General features: G+C 35.5%; 2 protein-coding genes across 2 annotated transcripts; both read left to right on the top strand.

The window, feature by feature from the left end:
- Nucleotides 1-867: 867 nt before the first annotated feature.
- On the top strand, nt 868-9,381 carry prr5l (proline rich 5 like). The gene is made up of 9 exons (XM_026239081.1): nt 868-1,111; nt 3,499-3,646; nt 5,447-5,527; nt 5,777-5,825; nt 6,103-6,160; nt 6,274-6,365; nt 6,457-6,591; nt 7,843-7,963; nt 8,166-9,381. Exons 2-9 carry the CDS (start codon nt 3,528-3,530, stop codon nt 8,543-8,545), a joined length of 1,035 nt encoding a protein of 344 aa, XP_026094866.1. The 5' UTR covers nt 868-1,111; nt 3,499-3,527; the 3' UTR covers nt 8,546-9,381.
- A 1,380-nt stretch (nt 9,382-10,761) lies between these two features.
- On the top strand, nt 10,762-17,380 carry LOC113066940 (apoptosis inhibitor 5-B-like). The gene is made up of 14 exons (XM_026239080.1): nt 10,762-10,833; nt 12,019-12,180; nt 12,288-12,381; nt 12,497-12,562; nt 12,708-12,859; nt 13,742-13,948; nt 14,268-14,372; nt 14,545-14,634; nt 14,966-15,144; nt 15,699-15,792; nt 15,962-16,018; nt 16,105-16,196; nt 16,286-16,428; nt 16,511-17,380. The coding sequence occupies exons 1-14, from the start codon at nt 10,762-10,764 to the stop codon at nt 16,588-16,590; spliced, it is 1,593 nt and encodes a 530-aa protein (XP_026094865.1). The 3' UTR covers nt 16,591-17,380.
- Nucleotides 17,381-19,370: the final 1,990 nt, after the last annotated feature.

The following is a 19,370-nucleotide window of genomic DNA, read 5'->3' as shown; positions in this document are numbered from 1 at the left end:
GTTCACAAAACCGATGAAGATCTGACTCAGTTGTTCTATACGGTTCTCGAGTCAAAACCACAGAATCAACTGCTTTATTTACCCGATTCGTCTGTTTGTCAGTTTCGTGTGAGCTGGTAGGAGAGATGCTGAGATTTGCCTGACAGGAACATTTTTTTAAATTAATTAATAACTTAACCGATGTAATAAAACGTAGGACTACTAATAAATATGATTTTATAACACTTATCAACGCAATAAAACAGAGAAATGTAAAATGAATTGTCAGAACTTTTAATTAGTTTTTATATCGTTTAGTGTACGCTCTAAATGCATTAATTTGTAATTTCTTTATTTGAAAGGGGACAGTGTACATTAATAAACATTAAAACAATGTAAATGTACCCGAGTTAGCTCAAAAGTGCTAATTTTCATCGGTAGTCCCCCAGCCAGATTTAAACAAGACAACCTTTAAAAATAATCACAAGTACGAAATCACAAATAATAATAAAAATAAAATTGCATACAACACATTATGGTTAATAAGTACAATTCATATAAAAATTATATAATATTTAAATACACACATAAAAACATTAGTGCCCACAAATTTGGCTCTCTACAAGCCATTTTTTTTGCATTCTTTTTGAATGAATTATATCTTTATAATATTATTTATAGATTATATATTGTTTCTAAATGACTTTGAGTTTGTTTATGAGCTGAACAGGGACTTTGACGGGAAACTTAAACAGTTAAATGTGCTGCTCGTGACGGAGCAATAACGTCATGTCGGAAAAGAATCACCGTTCTGTTTTTGAACCGAGCTGTTCGAAAGAACCGGTTCGCGAAAATGACTCGGACTACGCACTTGTTGCATGTGTGAAACAGTTGCAGCAAACTCCTCCCATGGACCGCCCACAGCGGAGCATCATGACTTCTTGTCTCAGCCGATGAATAGCTACTTGACAAACAGCGCTTGAGGGTTGAAGTTTTGTTTTTAAGAGCAGCATATGGGTTGTTACGGGAGCGTTTGTCGAAGTTGCACGGAGCGTTTCAATGTGTGAGAACGGACACGGAAATTACAATGTGCTCAAACTAACTCTCAGTTAGGACTGAGAAGAACAAGCTGGTAAGTGAAACATTTACTCAGAAGCAGCTCGACTTGTAGACACTGGAGGTCCCTGAGGATAACCTACTCAAGTCTGTAGAGAGGAGAAATTAAACCTGTATAACTTAATGACTAATGAATTAATAATTTCTAACCTTGTAACTAATGGATATAATGTAATAGTGCTGTTCTTAATGAATGTTATTATTATAGAAAGCTAATTTTTATAGTTGCAGAACCCAGCTGTAGATGATTCCACGACACAACTGGAATGATTCATTCGCTGTGCTTAAAAAAATAGTGAGCTACCTAACTAGACAACGTTTTTAGGCATTAATTTATATGTACTTTGGGGGAAACCATTTTTGCATTTTATAAGTACTGGGTAGTTCACCAAAAATTCACATCATTTACTCACCCCTGTGCTGTTCTGTGGAACAAGAAAAAAAAAACATTTAGAAAATTGTCTAATTGTTCAATATCCATACTATGAAGGTCAACGGGGACCAGTTTTATTTTGGACGCCAAATACTTTGTGTATGTACAAAAATATCATCATCAAAATAGCAATGTCATAAAAAGTTATACAGGTCTGGAATGATACGTTGGTGAGTTAATATGACAGAATTTTAACTTTTGGGTCACTTGTTATTTTTAATTAGTTGGAAAGAACTGATTGTACTGAAGCATAAAAATACCATAATATGTTCGCCAATATTTAGGAAACATGCTGAGGGCACATACTTGTTTCTAAGAAAAACAATCACAGCTAGTTATTCTTTGAAATGTGCATTTCGTGTCAGAATGTCTGTTGTTGTTTTGGTCTGTGTGATTCTGTCCACTGCCCATTTACCCAATATTATTTTGACTCCCTTGGTTGCCAGATCACTGAAAACACAATGTAGAGCAGCCATGGATGCCAGAAAACGTACCGATTCAGAGATCTATGATTCTACCCAACCTAAAAATCCTCGACAGCCTAGCGTATTAAAACAACTTCCTTCAATTTCAGTGTATGGTTCATCACCTTCTCTTGTCAGTTGTGCTCATTCCAGTTGCGTGTCCGTAATCTGGCAACCCGCATGAGCTTTCAGTCTGCCATTTGAGTCTGGACTTAACTGTTCTGACAGAATTAGAATGATTATTTAAACTTTGTCTATTATAATGGGTCTTTTAGAACGAGACTTTAGAATGATAATTACATCAGCATACACATAGTTATAGTTCTTGTTCTCAGTGTAAAAGGCCCTTTCAAAAGTTGACGTTGACTTTGAGAGTCCACTTAATTGTACATAAGCCAGTTCAGCAGTTGAACATGGATGATAAATGAGGCTGTTTACTCTCCCCGGGTCATGCTTTGAGATGCTGCAGCCTTAATTGCATTACCTAGCTGGATTGAGTACTTGCTTATGTCTGTTACTTGAAGTTCACCAGTCAACCATCTCTCCAGAAAACCCAAGTCCTAATTCACCAAAGCACTTGGTGAATCAATGAATACACCAGAACTGAAAGAATGAGATTACATTTAAGGAGCCGGGCAGAAACGTGACGTCTTAGTTAGTGTGATTTATGACCAGTAAGCTCAATCCATGCAAAGTATGCATAGAGTGAATCAACTCCAGTGGGAGTCTGACTTGTTTTTGGCCTCCTAATTAGCAGATGGTGAGTATGGATGCATCAAATTTTCATTCATGATTGATGCAAATGTTAGACTGTGAATGAGCTCATTTTCTTTCAGCAAATGGAACTGATTCAGGGCGCCATCTGATATTGCCATCTTTTTGCTGGGCGGATAAAATACCAGTTTAACCCATCATAGGCTTTACAAAGGCAGCCTATAATTGGAGACATTGTTTGGCAACGTAGTTGTCGTTGCTACAGTTTTTTTTTGTCAGTGTGGGAACTGACTGAACCTATTATTAGGCAGATGGGATAAATATGTAAGTTTACAGTTGGTATCAGATGTGTGTGGGATCAAGTTGTGATGCCGTCAAGAGTGCAGCTTGTGGACGAGATCAGCTTGAGTCAGAATTCTGGGAAGCATTTGTGCAAAGGAAGCTAAGATGAGTGCTGTTTGAATGTGTCAGCATCTGATACACGCATCTGGTTAACTGCATCCTAACTGCCTTTTTGCGATTATCAGATACTTCTGTGAGTGTAGCGCAGCCATAAGTTCACCAGGAAGTCTCATGTCAGGCTGCACATGAAAGGAAGTGTACTTGTTTATATCATAGATGTTCTGTGTGGCTTTCATTATGACACAGCCATCGATAAAAATGAGTCAACTCAGCTGAACCATGTAAACAACTGCCTTTTGCGGTTGTTTCATGTATTCTTTGCGTCACCTTGTGTACCTTGTGGGAGATTTTGCCTGTGACGTGACTTTTCATCTCTGACATTCGTTCTAGCACGTGCCTGGCCTCATTACATCTGAGCCATGGGGTCATTCCGAAAGCCCAGACCCCGTTTCATGAGCTCGCCTGTGCTGTCCGACCTCGCCCGGTTTCATGCCAGCTCGCCAACACTGCAGCTGTCCAACGCCAGTGTTTGGAACAGGTGGGTGGTTCCCTTTCCCAAAGATGAGAGAGAGAGAAAAGGCATTGTTTCATTAATTGCCATGAGATTTTAGGGGTTTCTATAGACATAGCAGAGATTCTTTTAAAGGGAAAGTTTCTCCAAAGATGACAAATCTCTCATTATTTAATTATTTAAATTTATTTTATTAATAAATAAATTAAATTATTCTAAGTCAGTTTTGTTTATACAAACAGTACTGTGCTAAAATCTCACTGTAATAATCCAGTCTGACAACAGTACTTTGCACTGTACCATATATCATGATGTAATAATTCATAAATATTAATGCTTTTGGGAAGTTTTTGCAACCTGAACTAAGCTTATCTTGTAAAAAAAAAAAAAAAAAACATGTGGCAAGTTCAAGTGAGTTTGAAAACCTACTATTTTCAAGATAAAAATATATTTGACTTTAAAAATGTAATGTGTTGTAACCATCAAGTAAAACGTAAAACCATATTTTCCTTAAACCTTGAATACATGTGAACACATCATTATTTTCCAAAAATGTTTTTTAAATATATTTTGTCAAGGTGAATTATTTTTGATTAATAGCATGAATAATTATTTTATAAATATTATTATTTTGGACACCATGCACCACATTAAATTTTACAACCTGAATTAAACTTAAATTGTCTTAAATACACATTTGGCAATTTATTAGAAATGTACTCTGTTTCAATGTTGGTTTCAAATATACCATTTTCAAGAAAAATGTATATCAGCTGACTGTCCAGTAAACATCAAGTAATACATCTTAATCATTATTTTCAAAATGTTTCAAGGACCAATTTATTTTAAAACAAATATCATGCATTATTAATTCATAAATAATATTACACTTTTGGGTAGTCACACCATATGACATTTTACAACATGAACTAAATTTATCTTATCATTAAAAAAAGATAAAGTTTCATTTTTTGTACTTTGATTTGGTGGGCAAAAGTTTCTAATATAGTAATAAATACTGTAGCCATTAAATATTTTTTATACACACACAGACACACACACACACACATATATATTTCGTTTCAATTTTATTCTTTAATGAGAACTTTATTTTTTGTCTTTTCTTTTTTTCATTATGATATAAGAAAAGTAGTTGGTATTTTTGGACTAAATGGCTCCACAAAAAAAAAAAACCATCAAAATGAGTTTTAATTCAGAAATTAAAAACATTCTAAAGTGTCGAGGTGACTGTAGAAGTCATTGTAAAAATGCATGAAATGTATTTTTGTATTGTTTTTTGTTTATTTGAATGTTTGTTTGTTTTTGAGTACATTCAGAGTCAAGAATGATGTTAGGAGTCACTGTACAGTAGAAGTGAAACCTTGCTTTTTTATAAGTGATTTCACACTTTGCTTGTTGCCATATTTAGTCTTCAGGGAAAACCCCCTTAGAGACACATTTTTAAGCATTAGAGAATAAAGCAGACAGCAACTTTTGCCTTTACAACTTCCTTATGGAAATGGGACCTCTGCTACCCGTCTCTCAGGAAGTGTAGAGCAGGATGTTAGTCTAAAGTGGTCAGTTGGTCGACAGGCAATGAAGGTTTGCTGGCAAGTGGACAAAAATGCTGACTAGAGACATTAAAACAGAGAATTTCCCTGATGCAGGTGATATTGCTGGATTCTGACATGTTTTTGCAGAGTCTTTATGCATATAAAGGGATGTTTTGCATAGAATTTTCTTAGCTTGCAAATCAGCGGTCAGGCCACTTGAATGAGGACTAGTTTCCTGATTTCTCCACAAACTGAGTCTTTTCTGTTTTTGCAGTGTTCAAACAGCTGTAATTAAAGTCTTCCAGGGTGGTGGGCTACAAGCCAATGAGCTGTATACCCTGAATGAAAGCATAAGGTAAGAAAGTAATAAAGAGATCCACAGCCATGTACTAGATTCACTTCCTATACACTGATCTCAATTCAAGATAAGAGATTTTTGACTCGGGCCAGTAGGCAGTGACCCACAATACACTAACAACCACATAGTAACACATCGCAAGCAAATTTCAACAACTCACAGCACCCTAGCTTTGTGGTGGTGAGTTCTAAAGTAAATGTTTATGAGGGTATGTGTGACTAACTGAGCTTTTAACCGTTTTATCAGGTGGCTTTTGAGGACTGAACTGGGATCCTTTATCACGGAGTACTTTCAGGTAAAAAATTTTATGGTTTATGGCAAAATGTTACTAAGCTTTTTTTTTCACACTATATGATGTTAACTCTCACATTGTTCATATCTTGTGGCTATACTATTGAAAAAAGAAGTATTTACATTTACAAATTCACTTTCATTCTAAGAAAATAGAGGGACAAGTGGAATTTTTTTTTGTTGTGCTAATCAACACTAAGCCACACTTGCTGTCAAATGAGCTTCACTTGTTATTGACCTGGAATATTCCTTTAAGTACTTGCATCACTCATTTCATCCAGGATCAGCTCTTGAATAAGGGTCTGATGGATATTTTGGAGAAGATTCAGCTTCATAACGGTGAGTGCTTAACCCATTTTATAGGTCTTACTGGTGCATTTCATGGCCTGCGTGATCTCTAACAGATGTAATTGAATCGCTCCTTGCATTCTTGTGTCATTTCTCATGCCCAGATGAAAGCCGTCTTCAAGCGCTGTCTGAGATGTGGGTGAGGTTTTTCACAGACATCTTGCCAACTCTTCAAGCTATTTTCTATCCCGTGCAGGTATTAAAATGATCTCACCTACCATTCAAGGTAGTGGGTTGGCGTCGAGTTAATGACACTATGGTGATTGGTGTTTTTTTGGCTGGTTTAGGGTCAGGAGTTGACTGTGAGGCAGATGGCTCTGCTAGGCTTCAGGAACATGGTTCTGTTGAAGCTTCCTGTGGAGAACATGTTTCAGGGCTCCTCATATCCTCCGCCAATCACACAGATGCTGCTGATCCTGCAGGTGAGCTCTCTGGAGGTCATTTGTGCTCTAATAATGTCTGATTTTATGACGCATCATGAACATTTCCACCACATCTGTAGTTTTGTGATGGATATTACATTTTATACATCCTGATAATGGTATAACTAGCATTTTATTTGACAAAAGTGCTCAAATGAATTTAGTGGTTTGAACAGAAAATATTATTTTATCATTTTAAATATACATATATATATATATATGTATCATTTTCATAAAAATAAAAAAATAGATAAAAAGTGAACACATCCAGCAGTTATAAATAAATATTTTTCATACTATAAATATTAAATATAAATATTTTTGGTGTTTATTATATCTCTGTTCACATCCTGATAATTCTAAAAATGTAATTATATTTTAAGATTGAAAATCTGGTCCGGATAAATTATGAAAATTGTATATCGGAAAGTTTATATACAAAAAGGTATATAGGCCTGACCTTCATATCTGTGTTGTATTGTTAACCTAAAGTACAATTAAATAATAAAATAATTTAAAAAAATGTAAAAATCAAAAAAGAAAAATTCAACTTCCAAATCCTGAAAATGTCAAATTTTTGCCTTTTGCAATTAATTGATATAAAATACAACAAATTGAAATTGAAGTACTAAACTAACTAAAACTAAAATAAAAAAAATAGAGATACATGAAATATGATAAGCATGTAACAAAAAAAAAACTAAGCTAAATAAAAGCTAAATTTAAAATCGAAAAAATACTATAATAGTGTATATATTATTTTAATAAAAATCAACTATTGAGACATAAATGTAACGCATACATATGCAATATGTTGTTAATGCACAGGTGAGAATATGAAGCAGAGATATGAAGATAAATGAGCGTTAGGAGAGCATTCCCTGAATGTGGTGTGGGAACATATCGGATCTGCTTTGTGCTTCCGTAATCTCAGATGAGATTTGAAGAGCCTCCATGAAATCAGGCACCTTGACCCAGCGTTCATTTATCAAATATGGCTTCTCCATACAAAAGAAGCTTGTCAGCTTTGTTCCAGAACAAGGCTGAGTACCACAGGGATACAGTGTCTTGCTTAAGGGCTTAATGGTGATGAAGCTCACTGATGCGTCATCCGTTCCTCATTTACTCCCACTTGTCATCTGTCTTGGGATTGAACCCAGATATTTAACTATTCATCCACCGGCACTGAATGCCACCTCTTTGCTTTGAATCCTTATTTTCATGTTTTGTGTTTTGTTTTTCTTGGAGCAGGGCATTCATGAGCCTAATGGTCCTACGCAGGAGTACTTCCTACTCGAGAGGCTAGTGGAAATGGTTATATCTCCCTACCTGAGTAACTACCTCAACATGAATCCTAACGATTTCTCTTCAGGTGGTCAATCATTTTATGCTTTTCCTTGTTTTTGGTTTGTGGGTCAATGACAGGATTATCTTTCTTTGTCTGGGTCAATTAAAATATAAAAAATGCATTAACAATTCAATGCACACATACAATAACTCTGTGTTTTCAATCAACTTCTGCATGTTGTAGTCAGCATTAAATCTAACCGGCATCATAATCGCTTCCTCCGCAGAGGATCGTCTGGAAGGCTTGAGATTGGTCGACACGCCACACCTCAGTCAACCTGAGATCATGGTGACACATTTTGCCCACGAGTCTTTCCTGGCACCTCTAATCGAACACGAGGGTGAAGCCTATTTGGAAAGGACTGGCGGTGTGCGACGCCACACAGTCGCCAATGTGCATTCAGACATCCAGCTCCTGTCCATGAAAAACAGGATGTGTTCAGAAGAAGTGGAGGTCAGTAGCGCAGCCAGGATGACCAAGACAGAAAGCAGAAGGACACCGAAGACTTTCTGCCGTGAACCGGTCTTTTTTGACTCCCGGCCAGGTGGTGTGGAAATCCTTCAAGGGCAAAGCACTGCAGAGATGAAGTGTGGCCTAACTAGTTAAAAAAAAACTCTTTCTCATGCTCTCAAAGCGCCCACTGAGATCTTGTAAAGTTACGATAACTGAGACAAGCTAGAACGTGTCCGCTTAATACAATATGACTCTGCTGCTGTGGAAATGTGAGCTGTTTTGTGTGCTAAATACTGTTTGGCCTGTCAGTTTAGCCTGTTTTTATGAGCTTGGAGTGTGGTTGAAGAAGTTTTACTTCAGCCCATTCTTGTAAAGCAGGGCAAAAGAGTCACACGTCTTTCTGTCATGGAAGTGGTAAAGCGGTGTGAAAATATGCAGGTGAGAGAGCGGCTTACAAAGGTACAGCAGAAGCCATACTGAGACACATATGATCACTAAACTAACTTCCACACAATTAATGTCTTTACCTTCAACTTCTTAAGCGATCTTATGGTTTCATGTCTTTGTAGTTGAAACGAAACATGCTGACGTGAAGAAAATAGGATTTTTAGTCTTTTTATGAATATTTAGTTTTATGGAATTGTAATATTTAAAAAATACATTTAAAATAATTAAAAAGAAAATTTATTTAATGTGTGCATGTGTGTGTGTGTGTGTGTGTGTGTGTGTGTGTGTGTGTGTACCTACTTAACCATATTTTGGGGACAAATGTGTACCCAAAAGTGAGCAAAACCTGACAAAATTGCCACAAACCTTCATTTAGGGATGTCCTTGTTTGTAAAACTGATAAAAAGATAAAGTAAACAAGGTTTTTTTGCAGTTGTAAAAATGGTGTAGGGTTGGGTTAAAAAGTGTATATCTGTATATAAAAACAATAGAAGTCTATGTAATGTTGTCATTTAGATAACTAAAGATAAAGTAAAAGTGTGTGTGTGTGTACCTTTTTTAATTTCTATTTTTTGAAGTAATGAAGAAAGTGGTTTTGAGATTATTTTTGCATTGGACTGTTTATTTCCTCTGTATAGCACAGGACTGTATGTCTAAGGTTTGAGTAGATGTCTTTAGAGGTTCACATGAACATTTCTTTGTGGCCCTGGCCTACAGTTTAGATTTCCTTTAGCAGATTAGCTGTTAAGGCGCTTTAGATGCTGTTTTCCAAATCAACATCACCTCAGAAAACCTTTGTGGCAGTGTTTAAGCATGTGAGCTGACAAAGAGCTTTATTTCGAGTGTACTATAGGCCTTTTGACTTTGGTGAGTCTGAAAGAGCAGACGGTTATGTGTTTATCAAAGATATTGTTTTGTTTGCGTTTTTGGATTTTATTTTATTAACTAAACTTGGTTGTTTTTGGAATTTGCATATTTTAAGACTTAATTTTGAATGAAGTTCTAAGAATTTGGAGTGAATATGTGCTAAACTTTTGTGAAAATAATGTCACAATTGAAAACGAATCTTAATGATAAAAAAATAGGCTGTTGAAAAACAAATGTGTGTAAATATTAGCTACCTTTTTTTTCTATTAGATCTGGCAGGAGGAGCAGGACCTATTTAGGAAGTTCCTCTTCTGGCTGCCAATGGAAGGAAGTTCACTCTAATCTAATTTGAGGTGATAAGTTCAGTAAGGCTTTGCTATAAAGAAGAGGAAAATTGGGCAGCTGCAGGTTACATGGGAAGTAAGAAGAGAAAAAATGACTGGTCTTTTATTGCCATCTCCTGGAAGTTTTACTTGATTGCAACTCAGAGTCAATAAATATTAGTTTCTGTTTCTTACATTTCTGTTTTTAAGAGTAGAGTAGGAGTAAATTTTGTCCTTATTGCATTTTGTCTATTATTATTATTATTATTATTATTATTATTATTATTTGTTTTAATAATTAAAAATAAAACAGCCCATTAAGTTTAGTGGCGTTTTTATTCTTCATAGGTCACTACAATTACTATATCTTTGTTATATTATATTATATTACTTTGTAATTACTATATTTTACGATGTAAAATTGATAAGGACAATGGGGGGGGGGGGGGCACTCGATCCAGCAGATGGCGCTCTTAACCAATGACGCTGTCAATCATCTCCCAAAAGCGCCGAAGTAGACGTTCATCCCGCCGCCGCACAGAGCAACAAACCCAAGCTGGCAAACTGCACGCGAGAGCAACCGTCGCTTCCAATATAACATCCCACAACACCTCTGTTCTTTAATAACGTGTCGCGTTTGAAGACATTTCGAGCGGATACTGCAGGAGTGTCGCTGGAGGAGCAGCAGGGCTGCCGTTATTCACTGAACCCCCGGTGAAGTCAGACACGCTGATGGCGGCGACAGTGGAGGACCTCTACCGTAACTACGGCATCCTCGCCGACGCGAAAGAGGATCTAAGCAAAGTAAACAATGTCTCGTATCTCTATGTTGTCCGCCTAGAGGATAACTGCTCATTGGATATTCAGTTTCGGTGGGCTTTTATTCATCGAAAGCCTGTAGTGTATCTACGCGGCCTCCTCTAACGCACGAGCACATTAGCGCTAATAACTGACCAGAGATGTGTGGGGGTTTGAGTAAATAAGTAAACGGGATCAAATGCAAGCTTTGAGGGCAACTGTTTAAGCAGAAAGGGTTTATTCTGTCTGTTTCTGATGAAATACGTTAGTTATATAAATTTGAGGTTTGTTAAAGATAAGCTCTCACGTTTAGCAAGGCTAATGTTACGCTGTGGACGTAATGCGTTTGTGAATTTCCGCAATCCTGCGCAGAGATACTGATGAATTATTAACCGCTTCCACTAGGAAGGATGCGTGAATTTACATGATACAAATATTCTAGCGTTTTACTTATTTTGTGTGCATTCATCTGATTTTATGTTCAGATGTTGTGTAATATTGTTAAATTTAATATATCATTTGATATTTATATTTTATCAAGTTATATATTTAAATAGTACCTGTTTATGTGTTCTAATATGCATTTTATTTATTTTACGGTTCATCAATTTATCTATCTATATACTGCCAGTCAAAATTTTGTAATAATTATGTCTTCTATGCTTACCAAGACTGCATTTATTTTATCAAAATGACAGAAAAACTATTAAAGAGAACTGTATTCTATTTTAATATATTTTTTAGTAATTTATTCATATGATGGCAAACTAAATTATTATTGGTCCACGATGATTAGAAATGGGTCTTATCAAAGTTGAAAATGTTTTTTGTGAAAATATTGATAATTCTGCTGAAAATCCAGCTTTGCCATCACAGGAATAAATTTCATTTTAAAATATATTCAAGTGGAAAATAGTTATTTTAATTTGTAATATTATTTCACACAGTGTTACTCTTTTTATTGTATTTTTGTTCAAGTGCATGCACTCTTGGTGGGCAAAAATAAAAAAAACTATTGTAACTTAATACTTTTTGTATCAAATATATTGAATTTGTTATTAAAAATTAACATTTTAAAGAATCATTGCTAGCATTAAAGGTAGTAATGTTAATTATAATAAATATTTAGGTTTATTATTATCGTGAAATGTCACTTATTTTGATCTATTTTTAATTTAAATTGTTTTTCAGCACAAGGATGCGTATCAGGTGATTCTGGATGGCGTTAAAGGAGGTCCAAAGGAGAAGCGACTGGCTGCGCAGTTCATTCCCAAATTTTTCAGCAGTTTTCCAGAGCTAGCCGATGCAGCCATCAACGCACAGCTTGATCTGTGTGAGGATGAGGATGTATCTGTGAGTAAATCATCATCCGCATGTCAGAGAATTGTATGTTGTGGGTGTGAAATCGGAAAACTAATCTTTACATTGTTGGTTCGTCTTTCCTGGTTTCCTGATTATAGATCAGAAGGCAGGCTATCAAAGAACTGCCCCGATTCGCATCAGGAGAGAACTTACCCAGAGTCGCAGACATCCTCACACAGCTGCTGCAGACAGGTCTCACATCTACCAAGCACCTGGTTTATAGGCAGTGTTAATAAACTAGTGCAACTAAACTACATACTGTTTTTCCAACTGTTTGATCATAGTAGTTTCTTCTCATATCTTCTAGATGATTCTGCTGAGTTCAATCAAGTCATCACAGCTTTGATCTCTATATTCAAAATTGATGCAAAAGGTATCCACGTTCATTATACCCTCGATGCTTTATGGGTAGAATGTGTTTTCTGTTAATTCTACATACAAAAATACCGACTGTTTCTGTGTTGTGTCTGTCATGATTAGTTATTTGTCCTCTTTGACCCTGTCGTCTTTCTTTACAGGAACTTTGGGAGGCTTGTTCAGTCAGATCCTGCAGGGAGAAGATGTTGTTCGAGAAAGAGCGATTAAGTTTCTCTCTACTAAGTTGAAAACCATGCCAGATGACACGATGACAAAAGAGGTGGAGGATTACATCTTCATAGAGACAAAAAAGGTGTCATTCATATTTCTGTTTTCCACGCATACACTAGCATTCAGAAGTTTAGGGGTTTTAAAGAATAATATATTTTTGGAAGAAGTCTCTTGTGCTCATAACAGTAATATTGTGAAATATTATTTCCAGTCATCATAACTGTTTTCTATGTAATTTATTCCTGTGATGCAAAGCAACTAGTCTTCCGGGTCATGTGATCCTTCAGAAATCATTCTAATATGCTGATTTGCTGCTCAAGAAACATGTCTTATTATCAATGTTGAAAAAAGTTTTACGTTTTTGTGAAAACCATAGTGTTTTATTTATATATATATATATATATATATATATATATATATATATATATATATATATATATATATATATATATATATATATATAATATATATATATATATATATATATATATATATATAATATTTCATTTTTTTGTGAATCGAACATTTTTAATAACAGCTTTAAAAAAAAATAGAAATCATTTGTAATATTAGAAACATCCTATTTTTAATTTTAAAGTTCATAATGTGCTTTTTGTATTTACATTGGTTTTATATTGATTTTGAAAAACTAAAAAGGTTAAATTTATTCCTATAAAAATTCCTTGTGGCATAACCATCAAAAAGTATTTGTGTTCTTGAACATATGAAATATTAATTGTCAAAATGGCAGTTTTTGGAGAGTCGTACCATATGACATTTCACAACCTGACCCAACCTTGTCTTATCAAATTATATTTTTAAGAGATCTTGACACAGTCGAAAGGATCTGTTGGGGTCCTCTGTATTATTTCTGTTTTGTTGCACCACATGATTTATTATTATTTTTTTATTTTGCATTGAGTTGTTCTCACACTTGAACTGTCACTCTTTCTGATTGTCTTAGGTCCTAGAGGATGTGACGGGGGAGGAGTTTGTGCTCCTGATGCGTATCCTGTCCGGGCTGAAGAACATGCAGACTGTGAGTGGGCGGCAACAGCTGGTGGAGCTGGTGGTGGAGCAGGCATTTCTGGAGCAGGCGCTGAACCCTGCAGATACAGACAGCGTCGACCGGCTCCTGCAGTGCACACGCCAGGCCTTACCACTCTTCTCTGTGAGTCTGCAATAATATTATAATATTTCTCCAGTAATATTCAGCTGTTAAATTTGACACTTTCTGACAAACGCTTGGATGTCTGAATTAATTGTTTACAAAATAAAAAATAAGTGCCAAGGAAAAAATTGATGTAATTAAAGAATTGTATTTATATAAACATTTCACCAAACCATTTTTTTTTTTGTCATTGTGTTTTGTTTTTATTATTAATATTATTATAACAGTTTCTTAGAATATATTACGCCAGCACTAGTCCAAATAATGCAAAGCGTACATTTTTTTTTTTTTTTTTTTTTTTTTTTCATCTCTCCTCCAGAAAAATGTGCATTCCACTCGCTTTGTGACCTACTTCTGTGAATTTGTTCTGCCCAACCTCAGTCTGCTCACCAGCCCTGTAGCAGAACTGGACATCCAGCTGGAGGTGTGTATCACATGGTGGGAATCATGGAATCATTTCTGCATATTAAGCTTGTATATAGGTTTTTTTTATTTTACATGGGGGAAAAAAAAGCACATCTTTATTAAATTTCTCCCCACTCGCAGATATTCATGCTTGATGCTGGAAAATAAACTTAATATTTTCTTCTTTACAGGTACTAAAGTTATTAGCTGAGATGAGTCCGTATTGTGGCGACATGGACAAACTGGAGGTCAATCTCAACATGCTGTTTGAGAAGCTACTGGTAAAGGCATATTCCTGACCTCGCATAAGGATTTACATTTAATCATTTAGCAACCGCTTTTATCCAAAGCGACTTAAAAATGAGAACAACAGAAGCAATCGGACCAACAAGAGAGCAACAGTATTCAAGTGATGTGACAAGTCTCAGTCTAGCACAGTACACATAGCAAGTGCTTTTTGTTGTTTTTTTGTTTTTTTTAATAAATGAGAACAAACGGATAGAATAGGTAAGTGCTAATATGAATTGGTCAGGTACTGACGAAAAAGAAAAATTTTGAAAGCTTTCATCTCATGCTGTGGTTCTGCATCTTTCTGTCCCCTAATGACTTCAGGAGTTCATGCCCCTGCCTCCAGAGGAGGAGAACGGAGAGAATGCTGCCAATGAAGAGCCCAAGCTGCAGTTCAGCTACGTGGAGTGTCTGCTCTTCAGCTTCCATCAGCTGGGCAAAAAACTACCAGACTTTCTTATCGACAAAATCAGCGCAGAGAAGCTGAAGGACTTCAAGATCAGGTCAGAGCTCATAGTAATCATCTAAAGGACAACAGTGCTATTGAAAGCATTTCAAATGAAGTCTTTATATAGAAAAACGTGGTAGTACCAATACTAATGGGCTTTCGTGATCCTAAAATACCACAGCAAAAACAAATACTTTTTCAACTTTAGAATACACACTACTGCTATATACTTTAGCTATATACTGCTAATACTTTTATTCAGAAAGGACCCAATAAATTAATCAAAAGTGACATTACAAAAGCTTTCCTTTTCAAATAAATGCTGTTCTTTTTAACTATTCATAAAAGAACCCTGGAAAAACTAAAATATTAAGCAGCACGACTGAAGTAATGATGCAGAAATTCAGCTTTTTTGCATTACAGGAAGAAATTACATTTTAAATTATATTAAAATAGAAAGAATTTTTAAATTGTAATATTTAGCAATATGTCAGTTTTTACTGCTTTTGGTTAGAATACAAGACTTAAAAAAAATTGCATTACATTGCTTTGTGGAAGGCAGGCGAACTGTGCATTAAATGTATTATATTTTTGTTGTTTATTTCTCAGGTTACAGTACTTTGCACGGGGGCTCCAAGTATATATTCGACAACTGCGAGTCGCTTTGCAAGGCAAGACTGGAGATGCACTGAAGACAGAGGAGGTATTATTTTTATTATTTTTACACTGATCTTTGCTTTGTAAAGTTACTAGAAGTAAAGGTATTTATTTCTGCAATTCCCAAGTGTTTATATGACAATTTACCTAATGAGTTTGAAAAACCGTCAACAAGTATACTGAAAGATGTGTATTCTAATTTTGTTTCTTCACAGAATAAAATCAAAGTTGTGGCTTTGAAGATCACCAACAACATAAATGTTTTAATCAAGGTAACATTCATGAATTCTGACCGTTTTGAAAGTCTTCGCTGTTTTGTCAAATATTGACCTCGTTTGTTTTCTTCTATCTTCTCCAGGATTTGTTTCATAACCCTCCATCCTATAAAAGCACAGTCACTCTGTCCTGGAAACCGGTGCAGAAGACCGAGGCGGCAGCAGCAGCAATCGGGTACATGTACAGATCAACCTTGGACATTCAGATCATCATGTTTAGTCTGCTTATTAAAGGTTTTGCCATGATCTCTGTTTGTCCTACAGCCAGAAGAGGCAGTCAGTAGAGGACATTGGGGCAACAGCCACAACAAAGAAGCTTCCCACAAATCTGCCCAGGAGGGACGCCCGACAGATATACAATCCGCCCAGTGGGAAATACAGCGCCAGCATTGGGAACTTCTCTAACGGTGAGTATCTTATCAAAACTTAATCACTAGTACTGTGTGAATTAGTATCTGTATATATAAATGATTTCATCTGTGCCATCAGAACAACGAGGAGGCTTCAGGGGCGGCAGAGGACGGGGCTTCGGAGGAAGAGGCAACCGAAGCCGAGGACGGATTTATTAAGAGGACTGCATATGCTTCTATACCCATGCAACTACATTACCACAACACATTATCTTTGACAGAGTTTCTCCCGTCTGGTCCTTCCTGCATCTTACGGCCCTCCATCCATCCTTTTTTTGCTCTAAATTTTATCTTAATTTTATTCTTGAGTGTGTTTTTGAAAATCCGTTCTCAGCCTCCTGTCATTGGTTACAAATGTGTTGGTTGTTTTCTTTCTGGATCATCTTTGTGGAACAAAAAAACTGCCGAGGTGTGTTTTTCTTTTTCTTAAGTTTTTGTATGGTGACATGCATCCTTTGTATCTTTTCTTTTTTAACTTTTTAATTTTTCAGAGCTTTTGTTGGATCAAAAATTACAGATTTGTAAGAAGTGAAAAATAATATCCTTCTGAATTTTATCAAACTTGTGTGGGTCAAATCTTATGCTGACTTTCTTAATTCAGGACGTATATATTTTAATTTGTATGACACCTCTTATGCCCTATGTTTGTTTGTTAACTTAATTAGGGTTAAAAAAAAATTTTTAAGTAAAATATACCACGGAAATTGTCCTTTTAGAGTAGGATTGCCTTGGCTTTTCAAACTGTTACAAAAAATAATGACCCAATCATTTTCAAATATTGCATGCATAGATTTGAGTTCACTTTCAATTTCAAACGTGCATGATTAGTTTGTAGGAAGTATTCAAATTTTTAATTGGAGAAAATCTGACATTTATGTATTACAGCTGTTGGTTTTCATTAGAATCAAGATTTTTCACTCGCATTAAATCTTTTTGCCTTTTTCAACACCTTTTCATTGGTTGATATATGAATATTGGTTTAAATATTTAGTCTGTATCAAATATGCCATGAGTCTTGCATTTTACACATTTGCTACCAATATTGATGTGCATATTAATTTTTAAACGGTCATAACTGTAGTTACCATGAGGGAATCATGCCACTAGATGGTCATCCAAGACAACAGCCTGCAACCAATAAAAGCAGCTTTAAATTCAAAACATGACAATTTAGGATACTACAGAGCTTAAAACTGTTGAAGACCATTTTAATGTTAGTTTGTTTTTTTCTAAACACGTCCAAATTCTTAGGAACTCTGCTTTTCTAGTGTTGTGCATCTACCAATCATTTTTCACCCCAAAATACACAGGCTTTATACATGCATCACAAATAAGATGCATAAGTAACTGTCAATAAAAATCAATTTTAATGATAATTTAGAGATTTTGCCAACATTGAAATCCTTTAATGATGGTAAAATACGAAAGAAAATGAATCTTAAAACCTAAAAATACGAGACGTTTGTGTGAGGGTTACGTTTAGATAGAGGAAGACAAATCGAAAATAATAGCCCTAACTTAATCAGATATAGATTATAAGGGAACTCAATTTCGACCCTTCTAAATTAAAAATATGATTAACAAATTACAATTTAAGGCATTTTTGCTATGTCAGATGAAATGACCGCCTCGTGAGATGTATTTAAGATGTAGACGGATTCAAGGGTTAAATCTGTCGGGGTTTTTCCACACTTCAACAGGTGTGTCGTTCCGCGCTGTTCATTGAACGCTAGGTGGCGCTATCAGACAACTATCAGCGTCGGCTGCTCGTGACTAGGTATTTCCCAAATAAGTCACTGTACGTTAGCTCTTCAGCTGAGAGAGAGATAAAGTGACTTAATAAGAAACCTTCTGTTTATGATCTATGCGCGATAAATCGATGGACCAATCAAGAGGTGGGCAAACAAGCTGAAACGACAAGCGTACGATATCAAACAATATGTTCATGGTACTGCAGTGAAAGATGGACTCAAATGTGTCGGTTCTTTTCAGTAGGCCTAAATATAAAAATAACTAAAAAATAAAAAAAAACAGCGCGATCAGTGTAGACTATTTTCTAATTACATGACTCATATGAACCGGTTATTTTAAGTAAATTAAAAGCAAATTAAATAAAAGCGAATGACTCTTATGAACTGATTATTATTAATTATTATTATTATTATAATAAATACTATTAAGAACAATTTCTTTTAACTAATTAAAAGCATTCAGCTTGACTAGTGTATTCCTATTCTTGAGTAAATGACTCTTAAGAACCAATTATCTTTAGTGAATTAAAAACACACAACGTGACCAGTGTTGTCCGATTCCCGAGTGAATGAGTTTCATAAACCGATTCTTTTCAGTGAATCAGCATTTAACATCACCAGTGTAGTCCGATTCCCAAACAAATACTCTAATGAAGTTCTTTTTAGGGAACACTTAATGATTCGGTAAGAGCTGGTATTGTCTTTATGTTGTAGTAACTGGCTGGTTGTAGTTAAACATGCCCATCATGAGCTCTCTTGTAATCAGTGGTATTACATACAAATGTTTTATTGTCTTACATTTTTAGTTTCATATATGTTTAGAAGCATTTACTAGTTTATGCCGCCTCTTAAAAAATCTGTATAAATGCAGCTTTTTCAAGATCTGCGCTGAATGTATTTCTGATCTGTTATGTTTGTACTGATGAAGTCTGAAATCATCTCATCATTTGGCAACAGACCATCCAAAGTGTGTAAACACGATAAGAATAGCAGTTCTGATGTCTAAATGTCCTTTCCTCAATGTATCTGCTTGAAAAGTAGAACCATTAATGGAACAATTAACAAATGGTTTGTGAATCAGAATCACAACCAGAATGGTTCAGTTCTTAGTGAAGCACACAATACATATTCATTTGTTGGCAGTGTTGTTCTGCAGCAGAAGTTGAGGTGTTTGCATCTTGCGCAGAC

The sequence above is a fragment of the Carassius auratus genome, chromosome 50 (genome assembly GCF_003368295.1).
Source record: "Carassius auratus strain Wakin chromosome 50, ASM336829v1, whole genome shotgun sequence".
NCBI classification, from domain to species: Eukaryota; Metazoa; Chordata; class Actinopteri; order Cypriniformes; family Cyprinidae; genus Carassius; species Carassius auratus.
Note: the sequence above shows the minus strand (reverse complement) of the source record. Positions and strands in the feature narration are given on the sequence as shown.

Coding starts and splice junctions, on each gene's coding strand:
- prr5l (XM_026239081.1), top strand. CDS start 3,528: ATGGGGTCATTCCGAAAGCCCAGACCCCGTTTCATGAGCTCGCCTGTG. Junction 5,826..6,102: donor TTATCACGGAGTACTTTCAG/GTAAAAAATTTT, acceptor CATTTCATCCAG/GATCAGCTCTTGAATAAGGG. Junction 6,366..6,456: donor CTATTTTCTATCCCGTGCAG/GTATTAAAATGA, acceptor TGGCTGGTTTAG/GGTCAGGAGTTGACTGTGAG.
- LOC113066940 (XM_026239080.1), top strand. CDS start 10,762: ATGGCGGCGACAGTGGAGGACCTCTACCGTAACTACGGCATCCTCGCC. Junction 12,563..12,707: donor ATTCAAAATTGATGCAAAAG/GTATCCACGTTC, acceptor CTTTCTTTACAG/GAACTTTGGGAGGCTTGTTC. Junction 14,373..14,544: donor AACTGGACATCCAGCTGGAG/GTGTGTATCACA, acceptor TCTTCTTTACAG/GTACTAAAGTTATTAGCTGA.